The 18,713-nt window shown below is 42.2% G+C and overlaps 1 protein-coding gene across 1 annotated transcript in view; it reads right to left on the reverse strand.

The window, feature by feature from the left end:
* Positions 1-17,642, reverse strand: part of Itprid1 (ITPR interacting domain containing 1) — a 74,042-nt gene extending 56,400 nt beyond the window's left edge. Inside the window, exons 1-6 of the mRNA XM_070014228.1 lie at positions 17,456-17,642; positions 16,137-16,185; positions 15,784-15,827; positions 4,655-4,706; positions 2,764-2,850; positions 700-902 (exon numbers count right to left, since the gene is read on the reverse strand). Of these exons, the coding sequence (XP_069870329.1) occupies positions 700-902; positions 2,764-2,850; positions 4,655-4,706; positions 15,784-15,827; positions 16,137-16,185; positions 17,456-17,618 (598 nt within the window). The 5' untranslated portion in view covers positions 17,619-17,642. The remainder of the gene's footprint in view (positions 1-699; positions 903-2,763; positions 2,851-4,654; positions 4,707-15,783; positions 15,828-16,136; positions 16,186-17,455) is intronic.
* Positions 17,643-18,713: the final 1,071 nt, after the last annotated feature.

Raw genomic sequence — 18,713 nt, forward strand, 5'->3', positions numbered from 1 at the left:
AAAACAAAATACAAGCCTGCTCAGCCTTAAGTCATCTTTTCCCTAATTTGGGGAGGGGGCACAGTATACATACTCCAAAGACATACTTAGAAAAAGCCCAGAGAACAGAGTCCTTGGACAGCCAATTGGAGAAGTAGAGCAGTGTGCACACTTGCCGTAGGAGTCAGGCATAGTAAATCCACAGGCTTGCAGGCATAGTGTAGTCCTAACTGCCTTCCAGTGGGCCACTCCCCCCAGTGACACAGAGAGGTCTATCATGTCCTAGTTGTGTGTGTGGGAGATGTGAGCATTTGGCAGTTTTACCAGTTTTTACCAGTTTTGTTCCCTCTGGGTGTACAGCAACATTGCAGATTCCGTTCACTTGAGATTATGTGGCCGTCTGACTTGTTTGGGCCAATGGAATCTGAGCAGACCTAAGATGTTTAATTATGAGCAACTAGTCACTGCAACTAGTGATGCTGCAGATTGAGGGGGGCTGGGGCAAATCTTTCAGGGAGGAACTGGGGAGCAGATGGGTCCTGATCCAAGACCTACACAGCCAATCACAACAGACATGCAATAGACCATCCCAAGACACCACAGTAGAGAGTCAGCTGCTATCACATACATAGCCAGCTGGCTCAGCCTGTCTGACGATGAGGTATGCTTGGCCCACTCATTGCTATTCTGAGGTGTTAGTGCCCTGTGGCCCTTACTTACCATACAAGTTAGGGTTCTCCACATCCATCCGTTGCTTCTGAGCCTCAAGAAATACATGGATGTCGATTCCTCTGGCAGCTGAGCCACAAGTGAGGAACCTGGCTGGGATCTGTGTGCAGATATCTGGCTCGTCAGTACCAAACCCCAGATCCAAGAGAATGTCCACTGGATCTTTTTCCCAAAACTCCAGCCATTCTGGAATGCTGGGATAAAAATATAGATAATTTTATCCAATAGCACCTCATTTTATTTCTGGTCATCCAATCTTTCAAAATGAAGAGAAATGAACTTGGACAAATAAACAGATGGTGGACTGTAGAGAACTCCTATATTGTCACCTAGAGGACAGTCGGCCACCCCACTCCCGGGGCTCAACCAACCATTCTGTGAATGTGTCCATCTGGTTTTTCCTTTCCTAGAGAGCAAATGGAAAGTTGAAAGAGCCAGGGAGATTGAAGAATAGAAATCAAAAAGAATGCATTAATAACCACCAAGAAAAAATGGATAGCAGAAGAGGAAACAAGAAAAAAAAAGCCGTGAGCAGGAGACTCAAATAAGAATATTTTTAAAGAGGGTAGGTCTGTGGCTATGCAAATCTGTCAAGAATATTACTGAATTCAGACTACAAAGATTCATATTTCCAAACAATATTTTTTTAAGTTTTTAAATGGAATTGAAATACTTTTGGTATTCTCCTTTATTCTTTGAACTGGCTGTAACATATGAAATACTTCTAATCAAATTGTCCTGGTCTGCTTTATCACTAAAACCAAGAAAACCATTTATGACTACCAAGCCACTTTTCTACTAGTAAGTCTGTCTTGGATTTGAGCTCTTAAAATTGCTAGGCTCTATGAATTTTTGGTACAGATTTTTACCAAGTTAGCTTCTACCTTACATGCAACACTAATGAGTTTATCTGAGATGGTTTAGATCATTTCTCTATGATGATAGATATTGCCGCCATGGGCAGGCCATTCACCCACACCACTATCTTCATGTTCTCATCCTTAATCATGTGACAGGGAGCAGTGGGTATTCTGGTGCTCTAACACCTGATTCAATCAAGGAAGAAAAGATAGGCAGGGAGCCTCTGTGAGGACCTTATCTGGCATGGCCCAGGATATCCTAATCACTGAAGTTAACTGGAGGTCACCATATTGACATGAAAAACTTAATATAAAATTGAATGAAGAGAGGGGGAGAAACTCCAGGGACGAATCTAATTTGCACATGGAAGATTTAATCTATTATCCTACCGACCGCATTGTACAAACTTTTATTCAATCTATTTAGACAAATATTTATTGAACATCTGTCACGTTCTGAGCTGTAATGCTAGGCACAAGGCATAAAAATTGACATCGATAGTCCCTGTTTTGACAGACTAAAGATTAGTCATATGGACAATAATATAATTATCAATTGGTTTGTCATAAAATATTTGCATATTATTATGAAAATACTATTAAGTTTGAATTTATATTTGAGTTGTGCAAAAACATTTAAAATATACCAACTTGAAAATACATCATAAATGCATCTCTTTCTTCTTAGTTCCCCCACCCCCATTCTTAACCCTCTCCCTGCCAGTCCATGGGTGTTTTTCCAAACACCTTCATAAGTACTTACACATGTGCTTTGTAGAACTCATTTGATTTTAAAAAATAGTAACATAACCTATATATCTTTGAGGACCTTACTTAAAAAATTGAAATAAAAAATGTAATATATGATATGAAGATCTCTCTAAGCGGGAGAGATAAGGTGTGTGTATTTCCAATAGATTGAGTCCAGAGATTTCTGGGCTTTGTATTGCTGATTGAATTCTATCCAATGGACTAACCAATAATTTGTCTGTCAAGTTTCCCTTAACAGATATATATTCTGGTTCCAATTTTATTTAATCATTTATACTGTTCTGTCAGAGCTGAGAAATCCTTTTTTGTCTAGTCTTTTATCCATTCATTCCAGGAGTATTTTTCAAGTGTTTACTTATCATGTGGTGACATCCACTGTTGTGCAGAATCACCCCTATGGAAGCAGGAGCCTTGAGTCACACACCTTTGTGGCACACTTGTGGTAGAATGGCAAGAATTGAAACTGGTCCCTCTGGACAGGCTGGGTGTCTCTGAGAGCTGATGCAGAGATCTGCAGGGGGACAGGGGACAGCAAAGATGAGTTGCATGGATTCTGGCTCTTCAGAAGGCCAGAGCCACTGTCTTCCTTCCAGAGCCAAACATGTCCATTACTTCCTAGTTACCAGCAGCCTCATAAATGGCCACAGCTTTGATGGGGAAGCCTGTAGCTTGGGGGGCTGTTTCTCCTTTCAGAGCCATGTGCTACAGAAGGTGGGAAAATGTTAAGTGGTAGGGGTGGGCTTGTGCTCAGTATAAAGGTGATGGAATGTCTCAATGGGGGACATTTCAGAAACACATCTTCGCTCGGCTTCAACTTTGAGGAAAAGTTAAAATTATGACAGAGGAAGAGTGACCAGCCTCCCGAGTGCCTCCATGTTGACCCCACCCAGATCCAACAGCAACAAACCCCTCCACCACCAAAAAGAGTATCACTCTAATCACTCTATCCAATAGGTCAGGCCCTTCTGAAGAGAATAGGCCCAAGCTGTAATGCAATGCAGTTTCCTATAGCTCATCTCTACCAGAGACCACTTCTCCCATCATCGAGTAGAATAGATGCTTCACAAACATTTAGAATTTATCAAAGAATCCAGTGCTGTTATCAATATCCCCAAGGAAATGAAGCTACATGATTTGCTTTCACCTTCTCCACATTTAGAAAGAGTACTTGGAACTTGCGTCTTTGTCTAACTGCTGCTGTCGTTAAAGCTGAGGAAGAATGTGAGCAGAGGCAGAAAAGATTCCTGTGCTTAGGGCCTCTCCTCATAATTCAGTTTTTCTTCACAATTTGAAGGTCATTTCTTGGTTTTTGTAGGACTCAGCAGAGCTACCCAGCTGTTAGCCTTACCTCCAGAAGAATTCATGCGTGCGGGGCTGGGAAGGTGGCTCAGTGGTAGAGTGCTTGCCTCGCATGCATGAGGCCCTGGGTTCGATTCCTCAGCACCACATAAGCAAAAAGGAAAAAGTCGGAAGTGGTGCTATGGCTCAAGTGGTAGAGCGCTAGCCTTTGGCTGAAGAGCTGAGGGACAGCGTCCAGGCCCAGAGTTCAGGCCCCACGACTGGACCCCCCCCCCCAAAAAAAAAAGAATTCATGCATGCTAGCATGGCTAAACCATGAACTAGCCACTGAACCCACTTCTCATTTTCCTCTTTGAAAAGATAAATGAGTTGTGTGGGAGATTTCTGTGGTCCCTTCCAGCTCCAGGAGTAGCAAACCAACCCTTTAATGGGGTGGGGGAATCATGAAGAAGGACAGAGAATGGCATATTTGGTTTTATCCAGCTGGGATATTCTTAAAAATACAAGGATGACGAAGGTGCAGGTGTGAAATGCCTCACCTTAAAGCTCTGGTCCACTAGGACATCCGATTTAAGAGTGTGTATCAGAAAGGCTTGGAGGATTTCCAAAAATTGACCAGACTCTGAAAACAGCCTGCTCTACTAGGGGACTCTCTGCTTTCCAAGGAACTTCAGGAACTGTATGTCTTCTCATCCAGAAACAAAATGATGTCCACCAACATTGGCAACATGAAAATGTGAATGTGGCTTTAAGGAACTGTGTAGTAGAAGGTCATTAATACATAAACTCTCATTAAATCCCCAGCAAGCCAGTAATTGTTGATTTCATTTGCTGATCTCTTTACATGTAGAGAAACTATTTCTCTCAAAGGTGAGTGGAAAAGAAGAATGTTCTAGGCCTGTGGCTAAACCAGCAACATTCTATGAGTACCCAAGATCTATGGTAACAGTAAGAAACTTTCCTTCAAGATGTGGCTGCAGAGTATTGGAGTAATTAGCTTTGATTCTTCTACCTACCTCATGTAGTCTTTCACTGTCATTTGAACCATCCCTTCTTCATGCAAAGAACCTGCAAAAACAACAATAAAAAGTATTAGAAGACCGGCACTGTTGGCTCATGCCTTTAACCCCAGCTACTCAGTAGGCTGAAATCTAAGGATCATGATTTATAGCCAGCCTGGGCAGGAAAGTTGTGAGACTCTTATTTCCAGTGTACCACCAAAGACTTAGCATTTGCCACCATCTCCCATCCATTGGTATCACTGAATCCTCCCCAAAGTCTTTTAACTTATGATCTTATGTCTTATATAAAGAATCTGAGACTAAGACGTTAGAGATGAGTTTGGCATCATACAATCAAAAGTACCAGCTAGAAGGAATTATGAATGCCTATAGCACAGGTTAGAGTAACAATATTATTTGTTGAGCCCTAACTTTGTGCAAGGGAAGGTCTCAACCTGTTACATGTACAGTCTTTCCATTCTTGACAGAAAAAATCCACAAAATAGGTATGCTGGAAAACAGAGTCAGTGAGATTAAATAAATTTCTAATGGCAAATAAAATGCACAGCTTATTTTAGTTTGTTGTTGCCTCATTTCTTTATAAAACATCACACGGGCAACAGAATGTCTTGTAGTTTATTTGAAAACCAGATAAGGAAGTTTATATGTATTTGTCAGGACATGGAGAACCATGAAAGGTTTTAGAGCAATCAAACATAAGAAAGATGACACTGAGGGTCTAGCATGCTAGTGCTGGGGATATGTTTGGAAGCCAGAGAGGTGCTGCAGTATCATACCTGTGTTGTGACATAGGGTGTGGCCAATTTCTACCAGAGGCAAGTTTCAGAATGTGTACAAACTTCCCAGAAGTCCCAGTCTTCTCTTTCCTGTCTGTCCTAGCTACAAATATGTGAGAATTCATAAAGCCAGGAAGCATTTCCCTCCTGCTCTTTTAGGAAAAGATGAGGTTTTATATAAGTTGGAAGAAACTGTGGATAAACAAAGTGAAATGATTGAAATGTATGAAGATGCTGAACATAATAAAGGACATTAGTTTAGAGACAAGATTCCTGTCTGGGTAGGGTGTCCACTATAAACTGCAAGGTGTCTGTGGGCTTGACTGTCAATTTCAAATTTGTGGAACAGAGATAGGAATTTCCATAATATTTCTTTCATTTTGTGGTGTGTGTGTGTGTGTATGTGTGTGTGTGTGTGTGTGTGTGTTTGTATGCACTTACACACATGCACGTGTGCATGTAATGGTGTTGGGGATTAAATCCAGAGCATTGCAGATGGGGGCAAGACCTTCCCAGGCCTTTTTTGTTTGTTTATTTCACTTTGAAATAAGGTCTTACTATGTAGTGTAGGCTGGCCCCAAATTCATAAGCTTCTTGCCTCTATTTCCTGAGTGTTTGGATTATAAACATGTATTGTTAGTTCAGAAATATTTGTAATTTTAAGATTTTTAAAGGCTCAGTTACGCTGATAAATGGAAATAGAAGACTGGTCTAGGAAGATAAAGACTGGAGCAATATTGTTGAGATGTGAGTGAATAAAGGATTCTTAACTGCACCCAGAATGTCTAATCATGATTTAGAGGGCTAATGCAAGTACAGATATAGTAAATCTGCCTTATAAAACAAATGAAACTCATCACCACTTGGGTCAGAGCCCAAAACATGAGTCCATTTCAAAGGCTATGTGGAGAAACAGAATATATATAATCTCTGCGTAAAGCTCCCAGACTGCAGACATCACTAATCAATCACATAGCTTTTTGTTTGATCCTAGAGGAAAGCCATGAGTATCTGATTGGAATGATTGCATATAACAAAGGCCATTTGTCACAAACCTAATAAGTGAGTCTTTGTGAAAAACAACCATTTCAAGGTATATGCCCAGACCTTTTTTTTTTATTGTGAAAATACTGTACAGCGGGGTTACAATTACATGGGCAAGATAAGGAGTACATTTCTTATCAAGTATTGTAGCCTCCTCCTTTGTTTCCCCTTCCCCTCCCCTCCTCCCCTCCCTCACCCAACCCTCCTCCCCCCACCACCAAAGTTGTAAAGTTCGTTTTCGACATAACGACTTGTATATCTCATTGTTGCAATAGGTCCACCTGTATCCCTATTTAAATGATTTGTTTTTTCCCTTCCCCTCCACAAATTATAACAACATCAAATACAGTGAAAGTAGGGGTTATACCATGGGGGAGGGACATAGAAAGCAAAGAAATCATCTTATAAATGTGTTAGAAACAATCGCATGAAAGAAAAAAAACATTTAAATACATATCTTAGGGTTCATTTCCCTAATATCAACTTATCTGACCTTTTCTGCTTGACTCAGACATATACTAGCTATTGCAAATAAGGGAAACCATGGGACCTATGTTTCTTTGGGCCTGGATTACTTCACTTAATATAATTTTTTCCAAGTCTTTCCATTTCCTAACAAATGGGGCAATGTCATTCTTTCTGATGGAGGCATAGAATTCCATTGTGTATATATACCACATTTTCTTGATCCATTCATCTACTGAGGGGCATCTGGGTTGGTTCCATATCTTAGCTATGGTAAATAATGCTGCAATAAACATAGTTGTGCTGGTAGCTTTAGTGTGGTCTTGTTTGTGAACATTTGGGTAAATGCCCAAAAGTGGGATTGCTGGGTCATAGGGGAGCTCTATATGGAGTCTTTTGAGGAACCTCCATACTGCTTTCCAAAGTGGTTGAACAAGTTTACACTCCCACCAACAATGCAGTAGGTTTCCCTTCTGTCCACATCCCCTTCAGCATCTGTTGTTATTAGAGTTCTTGATTATAGTCATCCTAACTGGAGTGAGGTGGTATCTCAATGTTGTTTTGATTTGCATTTCTTTTATTATGCCCAGACTTTGGAAGGCCATAACTAGAAAAAAAATGTTTTATGAAACGTTCTAAAGGACAAGATCATCCACTTAGCAACTGCTTCACCATCTGAGGCACCTCCAGAAGCCAGAGGTTGAACATTATCATTTATTCATGACACAAGTTTCTCAACTGGGCAGGCCTTACTAATCTATTGCACAGATAGATGCAAGCATCACATCTGGGCAGGCATTACTAACCCATCGAGGCACACTTGCTAATGAAATCCAAGTCAGAGCTTCTCAGACTCACACAACCACTGCCAACTGATGGAAGTGCTACATGGTAGAAAGCCGGTTTGCCACCTTACTACCCTTGGCATAGATACAGCAGAGATTTTAGATAGGCCATTGTGGGCTTCTTGGAACGCAAAGATGAATGTGTATGATCAGCCAAGGTTCTAGCCCTGTGGCCACCATGGATTTCTCAAAATGTCAGAGAGGAAATGGTCCATTTTCAGATGTGGATGAGAAGTATTAGTTCAGCCTTGCTGGATTTTCACAAACCCAAGCCCTGGAAAAAAAATCAATTCATCCAGAAAAAAAAAAATCTGGTGATTCAGGGTCTTGCACCTTTGCCCACAGCTTCTTAGTGGATTGTGTCTACACATAACTAGTAGGCATTCTCTAGGCCCCACCCCTCCCTCACCTATGTGGTGAGGTGCCATCTGGTTGCTAGGAAACAAAAGGCCTCCTCCCTCTAAGAGGAAAGGAAGTTCCAAAGCCAGCATCATTCGTAAGGAACAGCCTCACAGACCTGGTTTGGTCCCAGTGGGGTTTGTCCTGTCTGATGGTACCCCAGGAAGCCGTGAAGCTTTAGCCACAGCTGAGTGAAGGACCTTTTGGTCCTCCAACATCCAGCCCAGCTAGACCCACAACTAGAGATGAGAGCTCCTTACCAGAAAAACAAATACAGCTTTGACATTCTTTCCTGGACCCCTCGCCTCCTTCTTTCTGATCTTGTTGAACATGGCACAGATGTGTATCTACAACCAAAGCATTCAGACATATAGGTCCTCTATGCTGCCAAACTTGGATTTCAGAGAAAACCAAGCCAAGAAAACAAATGAACAAAAAAACCAGCCCGGCACCAGTGGCTCATGCCTATCATCCTAGCGACTTAGGAGGGTGAGATGAAAATCCTGTTCGAAGCCAGCCTGAGCAGGAAAGTTTGTGAAAATCTTATATCCAATAAAATACCAAAAAATCAGAAGTAGAGCTGTGGCTCAAGTGGTAGAGTACCCAGGCCCTTAATTCAAGCCCCAGGACCAGCAACAACAACAACAAGAAACAAGCATAAAAAGCAAACCGACAACACATTTTAAGCTTACAAGTTAAGCCTGGGTTTATGATAAAAGTATTAAAATTAACTAGGTTCCTGGCCTGCTTTCTGCTTTCCCTGGGCTCCCTAGGTCCCAGCACCTACACTACCTGCACAGTCTCTGAAACTGAGGTTGATCACCCTGGAGGCCAGAGGTCTTCTGGGACTGAAGCTGATTACTGTGGAGGACGCGATTGTACTTCCAGCACTGTGCCGAGACTCTTGCACAGGATAGTGGATATGATTAGTCCTTGCTTGTTGAAAAGACTTTTTCCCTCCAGAGTGCTAGTTTGTAAGGTAAACTTCCTGGAGGCTGAGATGAGCATATCAGGGTCGAATATTGCTTTCCTGACCTGTTTTCAAAATGATCGGAGTGGAGCATCCCAGGTGGTGAGCCACAATGAGCCAAGTCTGCAGAGATGAGAGATCCTAGGTCCTACCTTAAAGCCCAGAAGACGCACATCCTTTCTTGGATGTTCTCAGGGAAGACCTGCTGCAGGCTCCATACTCTCCAATGTTCTGGTCTTTGTGCAGTCTGCTTTCACTCATTAGTAATCACCTGCCTGGTTCCCGGAAGCCCCTGACTCTGTTACCTCACCTGAGTCTGTTACCTCTGATCAGATCAAGAATCTGAGGGGAGTCTGAGAAGGTGGCTCAGTGGTAGAGCGCTTGCCTTGCATGCATGAGGCCCTGGGTTCGATTCCTCAGCACCACATAAGCAAAAAGAAAAAAGCTGGAAGTGGCGCTGTGGCTCAAGTGGTAGAGCATTAGCCTTGAGCTGAAGAGCTGAGGGACAGCGCCCAGGCCCAGAGTTCAGGCCCCATGACCGGACCTCCCCCCCCCCAAAAAAAAGAATCTGAGGGATAGAACACATACCTCTCCTGTCACTCTGGGCTTCTAGAAGCTTCTGCAGGTTCCAGGCATGGAGTGTGAATCCCGACTCTTAGGGGATAAAAATCCCCCATGCAAACCCTGCCAGTGGATGCCTATCTCCATGTTGCATTCTCTAACTGCCTGGCTCAGACAATTCTCTCCCTTTTTTTACCTCTAGAATATTCTTCTTAGATTTCAATACCAGATTTCCTATCTCTCTCTCTGTCTTAAGAGAGAGAGACAATGCTTGATAAGAAATGTACTCATTATCTTGCCCATGTAATTGTAACCCTCTGTACAGTATTTTCACAATAAAAAATAAAGAGAGAGAGAGAGAGAGAGAGAGAGAGAGAGAGAGAGAGAGAGAGAGAGAGAGAGAGAGAGAGAGAGAGATTAAATCTTGCTCTCCTCAAGTTTTCTAAGGATGGGTTTGGGGCAGGGGTAGGGGTGGGGGGATGAAAATGAGGACAGAAAGATCCAGCTTGTTTCCATTCTGTGATCTTAGCCCAGAGCCCTTGCCTGGCCAGGTGGACTTATGCCATCTGAGATGGCAGATCCCGCACTCAGCCCCACACTTAACCCCACAGAATGCACTATTGAAGACGATGTAGTTAGATATGCAGAAGGCACTAATTAGCACCTTTATTGGCTTTGAAAGCATTTTTTATTTTGGTTTTCCTAAGCATTTCTGACTGATTCATGGAAGACATTTGGTTCTTTGGAATATCATCCAATAAACTAATCAAGTTACATTTCACAGGGCTCTGAAATAATAGCATTCTGCTGCTTTCTGAATGTTTAACTCCTGCATGACCAGGGCACTGAGTAAAGACAACTAACAGTGTGTGTTCCTCTTTTTTGGCAAATTCTTAACTCACACCCTTAGAAAAAAGAGGCTTATCTCCAGCCTGATACTCATACTCAAAACTTCAAAGCTAATTGGAAAGCTCTGCTCCTCTCCCTGACTCCCATAATATTTATGCTGTGGACTTTTGCTCTCCCTTCCACCCCAGGGCCAGTCCTTATCAGTTCAATTCTATGGTCACAATAATTCTTTACAGGTGAGCCCCCTGCTTCTGAGGTCAAGAGAATCTTCTACCTCTCCCCTCCTCTCTGAACACAGCGCAGTGAGTAGTGACTTCAGCAGCCTGCACCTACAGCCAATATCAGCTCCCATTCTCAGCACCCAGGACTCCCATTCCCATGGGAAACATGGCCTCTGCCTTCTACTCCTCCCAAACACCCTGCTAGGACTTAGCCATTCAACCCCCAATATGAGGTGACTCACCTATGACACTCATTCCTACTGCATTGGACATGGTCCCTCTGATCAGACCTTTAGAATCAGACCACATCTTAGATAACAGACAAATTTCCATATCTCTCTAGTCTCACTTTCTGGGTACTTTCCTACATACCTTTAGGTTTCTTCTCATTCCTGGGCTTTTGTTTAAACTCTTAAGATTCCCACCAAACTGAATTTTCTGGCTTTGCCTTGGTTTCCCTTTTCACTGACCAGCTCAGGCCTTCCTTCTCTAAGCACCTCTCGGAGTGTGACCACCTTATCTGAACATACTAGGTTTCATTAGGATCCTTCTGCTGACCAGCTCTGAGGCCATCAGGAGCTTAGTGACAGCTTCTACTTCGTGTGGGCTGTAACTGTGTCACTGTGTCAGGGGGAAGCCTCAGATCCTCAGCCTGGGCCACACGAGGTATTTAGAAGAGAAAGTGCATCCCAGAGTACATGTAAGGCAGAAACTCCTGGAGAATATGGGACCATAGGAGCGAAAGACTTTAAGACAGAAGAAAATGGATGAAGAGCCAAGACTGTGAAGTGAGGAGATGGCCAGGGAGGTCTTGCAGGAAACTCAGTGTAGGTAGTAGGTAATGATCAAACCAGGATGATCACAAAGGTCAGGATGCCATTTCTGAGAGCCAGGGTCTCATTCTACATCTCCTCTTCTGTACCTTCACATACAACAGCGCTTTGCTGCAAGTACTCAGCCTGGATAAGCTTCAAGGGAGCACTATGTTTAGTTGGATTTATTCTGACCTTTTCTAATAATATAGACCACAGAATGTAGAAATTGATTTTCTGCATTCTTAATCATTTAACGAATTCTTTCTGGAAAGAAATCATTTTACTCCTCTGGGAACCTCCCTGAGGACTGGAGAAGAAATATTTAAATATCAAAAAGGACAAATTAATTAACCAAGGAGCAAGCAGCTCCAAGAGTAACTCTGACAAAAGCCAGCCTTCTGTTCTAGGAGCTAGTTGTAGCTTTGGCACCCGCAGTGATACTTGAATGTGTTGTTAAACTTGTCCCAGAGATGTGGGGGAACATACCTGTAATCTCAGCTACTCAAGAAGAGGAAGAAGTAGTAGTAGAAGAACTGTGATACAACTCTAACCTGGCCAGAAAAGCATGAGACCCTGCCAGAAACACAAATGAAAAACAAAGGGACTGAGGGCATAGCTCAAGTGTCACAGTGACCCCCTAACAAGCATGTAACCTGAATCAATCCCTATACTTCCAAGATCAAAAGAGACAAAAACAAGTGAGGGCTGCCCACTTGAAGTGCTATTATAATGACAATATGCAATCACAATCAAGAGTGTTCTGACATCTAAATTGTTATCTGGTGGCGGCCATGATTTGCCACAAACAAGATACTCTCTATGAGCTTTGTTTTTTAATTTAAATTTTATTTTTATTTTTGTTTTTAGCAGTGCAGGGACTTGGGCTTAGGGTCCTGCAACTACTGACACTTTAGCTAGGCTTCCAGCTCCTTTTATTTGGGTTGTTTTCCAGAATAGAGTGTTGTTGTATTTTTGCCCATGCCAGCCTTAGATTGCAGTCCTCTACCTATACCTCTTGTGTAGCTGGGATTACAACTGTATGCCACGGTTCCAGGTTTACCTGCTGAGATTGGGGGCTCACTAACATTTTACCCAGACTGGCCTTGAATTATGGCATTATCCATCTCTGTTTCCAGAGAAGCTAGGATTAAAGGCATGTACCTTTTGGGTAAGATTTCTTTTTTTTTTTTTTGTTAGTCGTGGGGCTTGAACTCTGGGTCTGGGCGCTGTCCCTTACCTCAGCTCTTCAGCTCTAGGCTAGCACTTTACCACTTGAGCCACAGCGCTACTTCCAGCTTTTTCTGCTTATGTGGTGCTGAGGAATCGAACCCAGGGCCTCATGCATGCAAGGTAAGCACTCTACTACTGAGCCACCTTCCTAGCCCCTTGGTAGGATTTCTTATACTCAGCTTCAATGTGGAATCCGACAAGAAGAATAGACATGAGTATGTTCACAAATTCTACAAGAAGCAGCACCATAAGGCTTCACAGGCAGCAATGGGAGATCCTGGAGGTGCAAAGGAGTGGGATGCTCATGTATTGACTCAGATTGTCTCTGTGGCAGCAGTAAGAGGATTGTGCAGAATCCGCAGTGGGCAGCATCTCTTTCATAAAAATACGTACAGCCTTCCATGGCCCCCAGAAAGACAAAGAAAGGGATTTTGCATTACCAAGATGGCGACCATAGCATGTCCCCACAGCAAAAGAGTAAAGTTAAGGAAAGTTCTTTCCTGCCACCCATGCTTGGCTCACAGAATTAAGAAAGAAACAGAGATACTGACGGGCAGCTGGTTCACACCAGCACACACACTGTCATGGGAAGGGCATGAGCTTCTGGTAGAAAAGAAGCATGGACTTTGAAAACAGACAGACTTGAATTCAAGCCCTGTTTCCAGGCAGTACTGGCTTGTGACTTTAGGCAAATTCTGTAATCTTTCTAAATATCAGTTTCCACCATGCTTAATGACATTATCATACAATGGATTTTTTATATGCAATAAGCCTTTGATAAATAATGATTACTAATTATAATATTTGTATTATTATCACTTTTGAATCCGAAAAATATGCAGAGAAGAACCTAATGAGCCTCAAGAAAGCACAGTAAGCACAGAAGTCTCTAGTTGGTTTCTCAATCAACAATTTTCTACGAGTTTGGGTTATTATTTATGTAGTTGGAGGTCCTGGGCTTGAACTCAGAGCCTTTGCTAGGCAGGTGCTCCACCATCTGTGCTCCACCACTCCCAGACCTACAGTTCTGATCATTTTAAATTTCTGAAATCAGAGTACCATAACTACCATGGCTTTCTACATGAATGATTTGATGGTTTTTTTCAGCTTTAGTGAGGTATAATTGGCAAATAAAATTTTTTATCTGTTCAAGGTATATAACACGATCTGATATACATTACAAAATGATTATCATGATCAAGCTAATTAACATATTCATCAACTTACATAATTACTTTTTCTGATGCAGGAATATTTAACATCTATTCTCTTAGCAAATTTCATGTAAATAATACAGTATTGTTAACTATGAGCACTGTGCTATACTGTGGTGTTCATGACTTATCAAGTTTGGGTCTACTGGCTAACCTAAGGTTATCTTTTTGAAAGACCCAGATGTGACCACTCTGCATCTCCATAAACACTTGATGGACATTGGAAATTGGGATTATCCCCTATTGAAAAGTGTACATTCAGAAGGACTATGTGGTCCCAGAGAACGGGACCACATGAGTAAGATGACAGAGAGAGAGAAGAGCCTGGGGCTCACCCCTGGATCATGCTCAGAATTTTCCACCAGAGAGGCTGGTACAAGTCTTTTCTTTCTGAGCTTCCATTCATATTATTCCATAACATGGAACATATCAGTTTGTTAAGATGGGTGGCTGAATATCTAGACACTCCTGAACACCAGTCTCGGCTCCCTTATCTACTAGTGGGACTACACTAGGCAAGTGACTTAGCCTTCTGGAACCTCATCTCCCTCCTTGTAAGATTTGATCATGAAAATAGAGACCTCAGAGTCTGGTTCTGCCACCAAGGTTTAGGAGCCTTACCTAGCATGAGAGTGATGAACCAGGTGTAAAATGCTAGCTTAATAAAACAAAATGGGCCATGGGAATTAAAGTCCATGAGTCACCATAAAAGTCCAAGACAGTCCCTTGGCAATCATAAGAGGACCCTGAAGTCATTGTATCTGAGCACAGTTCAAGGTATTGAGCCTCTTTCTATGGATGAAAATCGCGTGTTTATTAGTTCACTACAAGGTGATGAATGAGGAAACTGGGCCCAGGGACCTTCTCCTTGGAGCCCACCACCACCAAATATCTTCTCCGAATCTCAGAATATGGCCTCATTTAAAAATACAGGTTTTCCAGGTCTATCAATAAAGATGAGGTCATACTGGATTAGGCTGAGTCCTAAATCCAAGGACTGGTTCTCTATAAATATGTATCTTGTAGTCAATGCTGCCTTTCACTCACAACTACCAACTCTGATTTTATCTGCTGGCGTCCTACTTATAAAACAAGTGCGTTTTATAATTAAGGAATCCTCAGTTCTATAGAGTATGGTATTTCAGTGAATGAAGATGGAATCCTTGAAATTTGTCCTTAAATTTCTTTTCTGTTCTATGCTATTCTTACCAAATTTCAGTGAGACAGCTGAGATACATTTTTCTCCCCAGAAAACTTGTACTGTTTGCCTTAGGATTCAGTCATTTGTTCAAATATATCATTAGAACAAATATATCATTAGACAGAAGACAAGTGCAATTCTGAGACTGAACACTAGAGAGAAACTAGATTTAGAAACTGTATTCAAGTACAACATTGTATATGGGAAGCTAAATCATTTCATTTCCATAATTATATCTTTGCAAATGCTTTCACAGAACCCAGGGAGTTTCTGCTACATGTTGAGAATATTGAGTAGTAGGAAGACCCTTGGCTTTGGCCCAAACCTATTTCTAGGGGAAAGCCCTGAGTTCCAAGCTTACAAATGAAAGAAGTGAAGTTGGACCCACTTCCGGGAGCCTCTACTAACCCTTCTTTGAAGAAGACTGGTTCTAAGGCAGACAGTCACTGTACTCATCACACATAAACCTACTCAGCACACATAAATCTACTCAGCTCCACAAAGCAGAGCTCCTCTGGGCTGTCTGGTCTTACCAGTGGGGTCAATGACTTGCTGGATATGTTCATTTACAGAGACACTAGAAGAGAAACAAAAGGATTGCGAGTCATACAACGTGTGTAAATAAATTATACTCATTTGTTTTTTTTTTAAATAACTCATGAGTGCATGCAGAGTTAGATTTTTATTAAGAGAGGACTTCTGGGAATCAACAAATAGACAAGGATGAATCGGTAGTCTATTTTGTACTATTAGATGTCTATCTAGGTTTTGCAATAAGAAGGTAAACTAAGTTTCCAATTATTGTGAAAACCTCCAGGCATCCTATTTGCCATGGTTTCCGTGGATCTTTGTAAGAGAAATAGGCAAGGAACAGGGAAACACTTACAAGAATCCAGAGTCCAGCCACTGCTGGATGTTCTCCTGTTTGAAATCTTCTGCAAATAAAGAAGAGACAGACCTGTAGTCAAAGCCCGGGCAGCCACGAGCCTCCACACCACCACCCTGTCACCCTCTTAGCTACTACAGTTATAAGCGAATTCATCTTCTGCCTGATGGCACAGCCTCCTGCTTTCCACAATCAGCCTTTCCTGGGAACAGAGTGCAAACTTGCCAAAAGAGTGCAACTTTGGAAGAAGAGAGGGAGAGAGAGAGAGAGAGAGAGAGAGAGAGAGAGAGAGAGAGAGAGAGAGAGAGAGAGAGAGAGAGAGAGAGAGAGAGAGAGAGAGAGAGAGAGAGAGAGAGAGAGAGAGAGAGAATGATAAAGAGATTGGAAGCAAATCAGTGAAGTGCGAGAGATACAGGATAATTGTAAATTACCTGGTGTGAATACAAAGGGTAGAAAAGCATATGAGAGTTTTATCTTTCTCTTGTTGGATGTAAATCACCCCAGAGTCTCTCCTTATTGAATCCCGACATTTACCTAAGGCAGCCAGCCAGGGTTGTTTATTTGCAAGGAGTTCTCTGCCAGGTTAGAAACCACATTTGCATTCATTCCAGGGACAAATCACACTGCAGTCCCCCATTGCCAAGGGCATTCTGTGTTAGCAAGGCTCCAGTCTTTTAAGGTGGATCTCTCGTACTGGTTGAGCAAATTGTCATCAGGACAGGAAGGATAAAAGCAGTATTTCCTGGGACATGTTTGTTCTGATGGCTCCCATGCAGCTGGGGGGACATTAGCTTTATGAAGCAATGGGGTTAGCCCCCACACACTGCCAGGTGGACCAGCAAGGCCAGAGGCCCTGGGAGACACTGGTGATTCTCCAGTCAAGGTACAAGGAAAGGGTGAAATCAATTGGAGTAGGGTCTACAAGGGAAAGCCATCTAACTGTGTTGAGTGATGGGGAGAATAGGTCCTTTCTTACTTACAATTCTTTAATTACAAAAAAGATGTTCGCTGTTCCATGCAAGACCACAAGCATCTCTCAATAAAATGATATTCTAGAAGAAGGCTTATGCAGCTTTAAGGTCCTGAGGATCTTGGAAAAGACCAGAACCCATCCCTTCGTTGTCTCTATGGTGGAAGTTCTGGGTTGTGTGTCTGTGGGAATGGTAAGTGACCTTTCATAGAATGTCCAACATCGTGCCAGGAGCACTGATATCTTCCAACTCAAATCCTTGTTGCAAAAACTCCACCCTAGCTAAAACCTTGCATACTCCCCACCCACAGTAGGACATTTTTCAGAGAGCTCCACTGTCCCTCCTCACCTAGCAGGGGGACGCTGACCATCTGGCTCTCCTCCTCAGAGCCAAGAGCCGACTGTCCATCCAGAGGCATCCATGCTGTCTTGGTGTGCCTCAGGATCTCTCTCTTGCTCTTTTCCTGGCTTTCTTGAGGGTTGTCAGATCCTTGTGACTTCTCCGCCATCATTAGAGAGGAATTCTGCAAAGTGACTTAAATCACACCAACAAATCAGACACCATGAGCTCAGCTTTTACACTTGGCTCCAATGCTTGGAATCATGTGAACAACCAGAATTTCCATCTCACAAATGAGCAATGCAGTCTAACTGTCTCACAGGGGCCCGGCTTGCCCACCTGAGCTGAGCTCTGTTCTCTGGTGGAAGATTTTTCTCTCCACCAACAAGCAGCTGGAGACTGGGGTCTAATTTGGCTGTATCTATACTCTAAAGGATGTGATAGACTTAATTCGATGGTCTGGAATATAAATGGCAAGCAATAAGTTGGATTTCGGTGACTCACACATTAAACATCTCTCAAATTTACCAAGCAGTTATTCCTCTAAATATATTTTCAAACACCTCAAATGATTAGGGAAATGGAAGCTTTCCACAAGAGATCGACAGGGCTGAGCCTCATCTCTGCAACTTATTATGTGAGTTTGTGCAAATTATATAACCTCTCAACAGACCCTGATCTTCTAACTGGGGACACACTCTTCTGTAGTTTAATAACCATTAACCTCAGTGGAATACCTACTATATTCTAGAGTCTATGTTGAATTCTCTTCATCTATTCCATAATTAATTTTCAATGAAGAAAGTAATAGAATTGTTATGATTTGTAGTAAATGGAAAATCAGAGAGGTTAACATGTGTGTCATCATACAGCTGAATGGACTCAGAAGCAGGCTCTGGACCCTAATCACCTTCCTATGACTTTACTATCTCTCCCATAGTGTGGTTGGAACAATTAAGGTATTCAGGAATGTATTACAGCCTTGGCACAGGAAGTATCAGCTGTTCTCATGATTTCTTTTGGCCTTTATTAATTTCCTTATGAGAGTGAGACAGTAGTGTAAATGTCTCATCTCCCCAGCCTAAACACTTAAAGAACAAATGCTGATTTATGCGTTTCTGATATTTTATTATTAACTGAATTTTTCACACAGGAGGTTTTAAACTAACATGTAAAGAAATTAAAATAGCCAACCCTGGGTTCAAACTTCCACTTTCTGACTAAATTCTTTCCATAGTATGCTTGGAATTAGGATTAGTTTGTTCTT

Source organism: Dipodomys merriami, unplaced genomic scaffold, assembly GCF_024711535.1.
Source record: "Dipodomys merriami isolate MVZ:Mamm:240054 unplaced genomic scaffold, mDipMer1.0.p SCAF_94, whole genome shotgun sequence".
Classification (NCBI taxonomy): Eukaryota; Metazoa; Chordata; class Mammalia; order Rodentia; family Heteromyidae; genus Dipodomys; species Dipodomys merriami.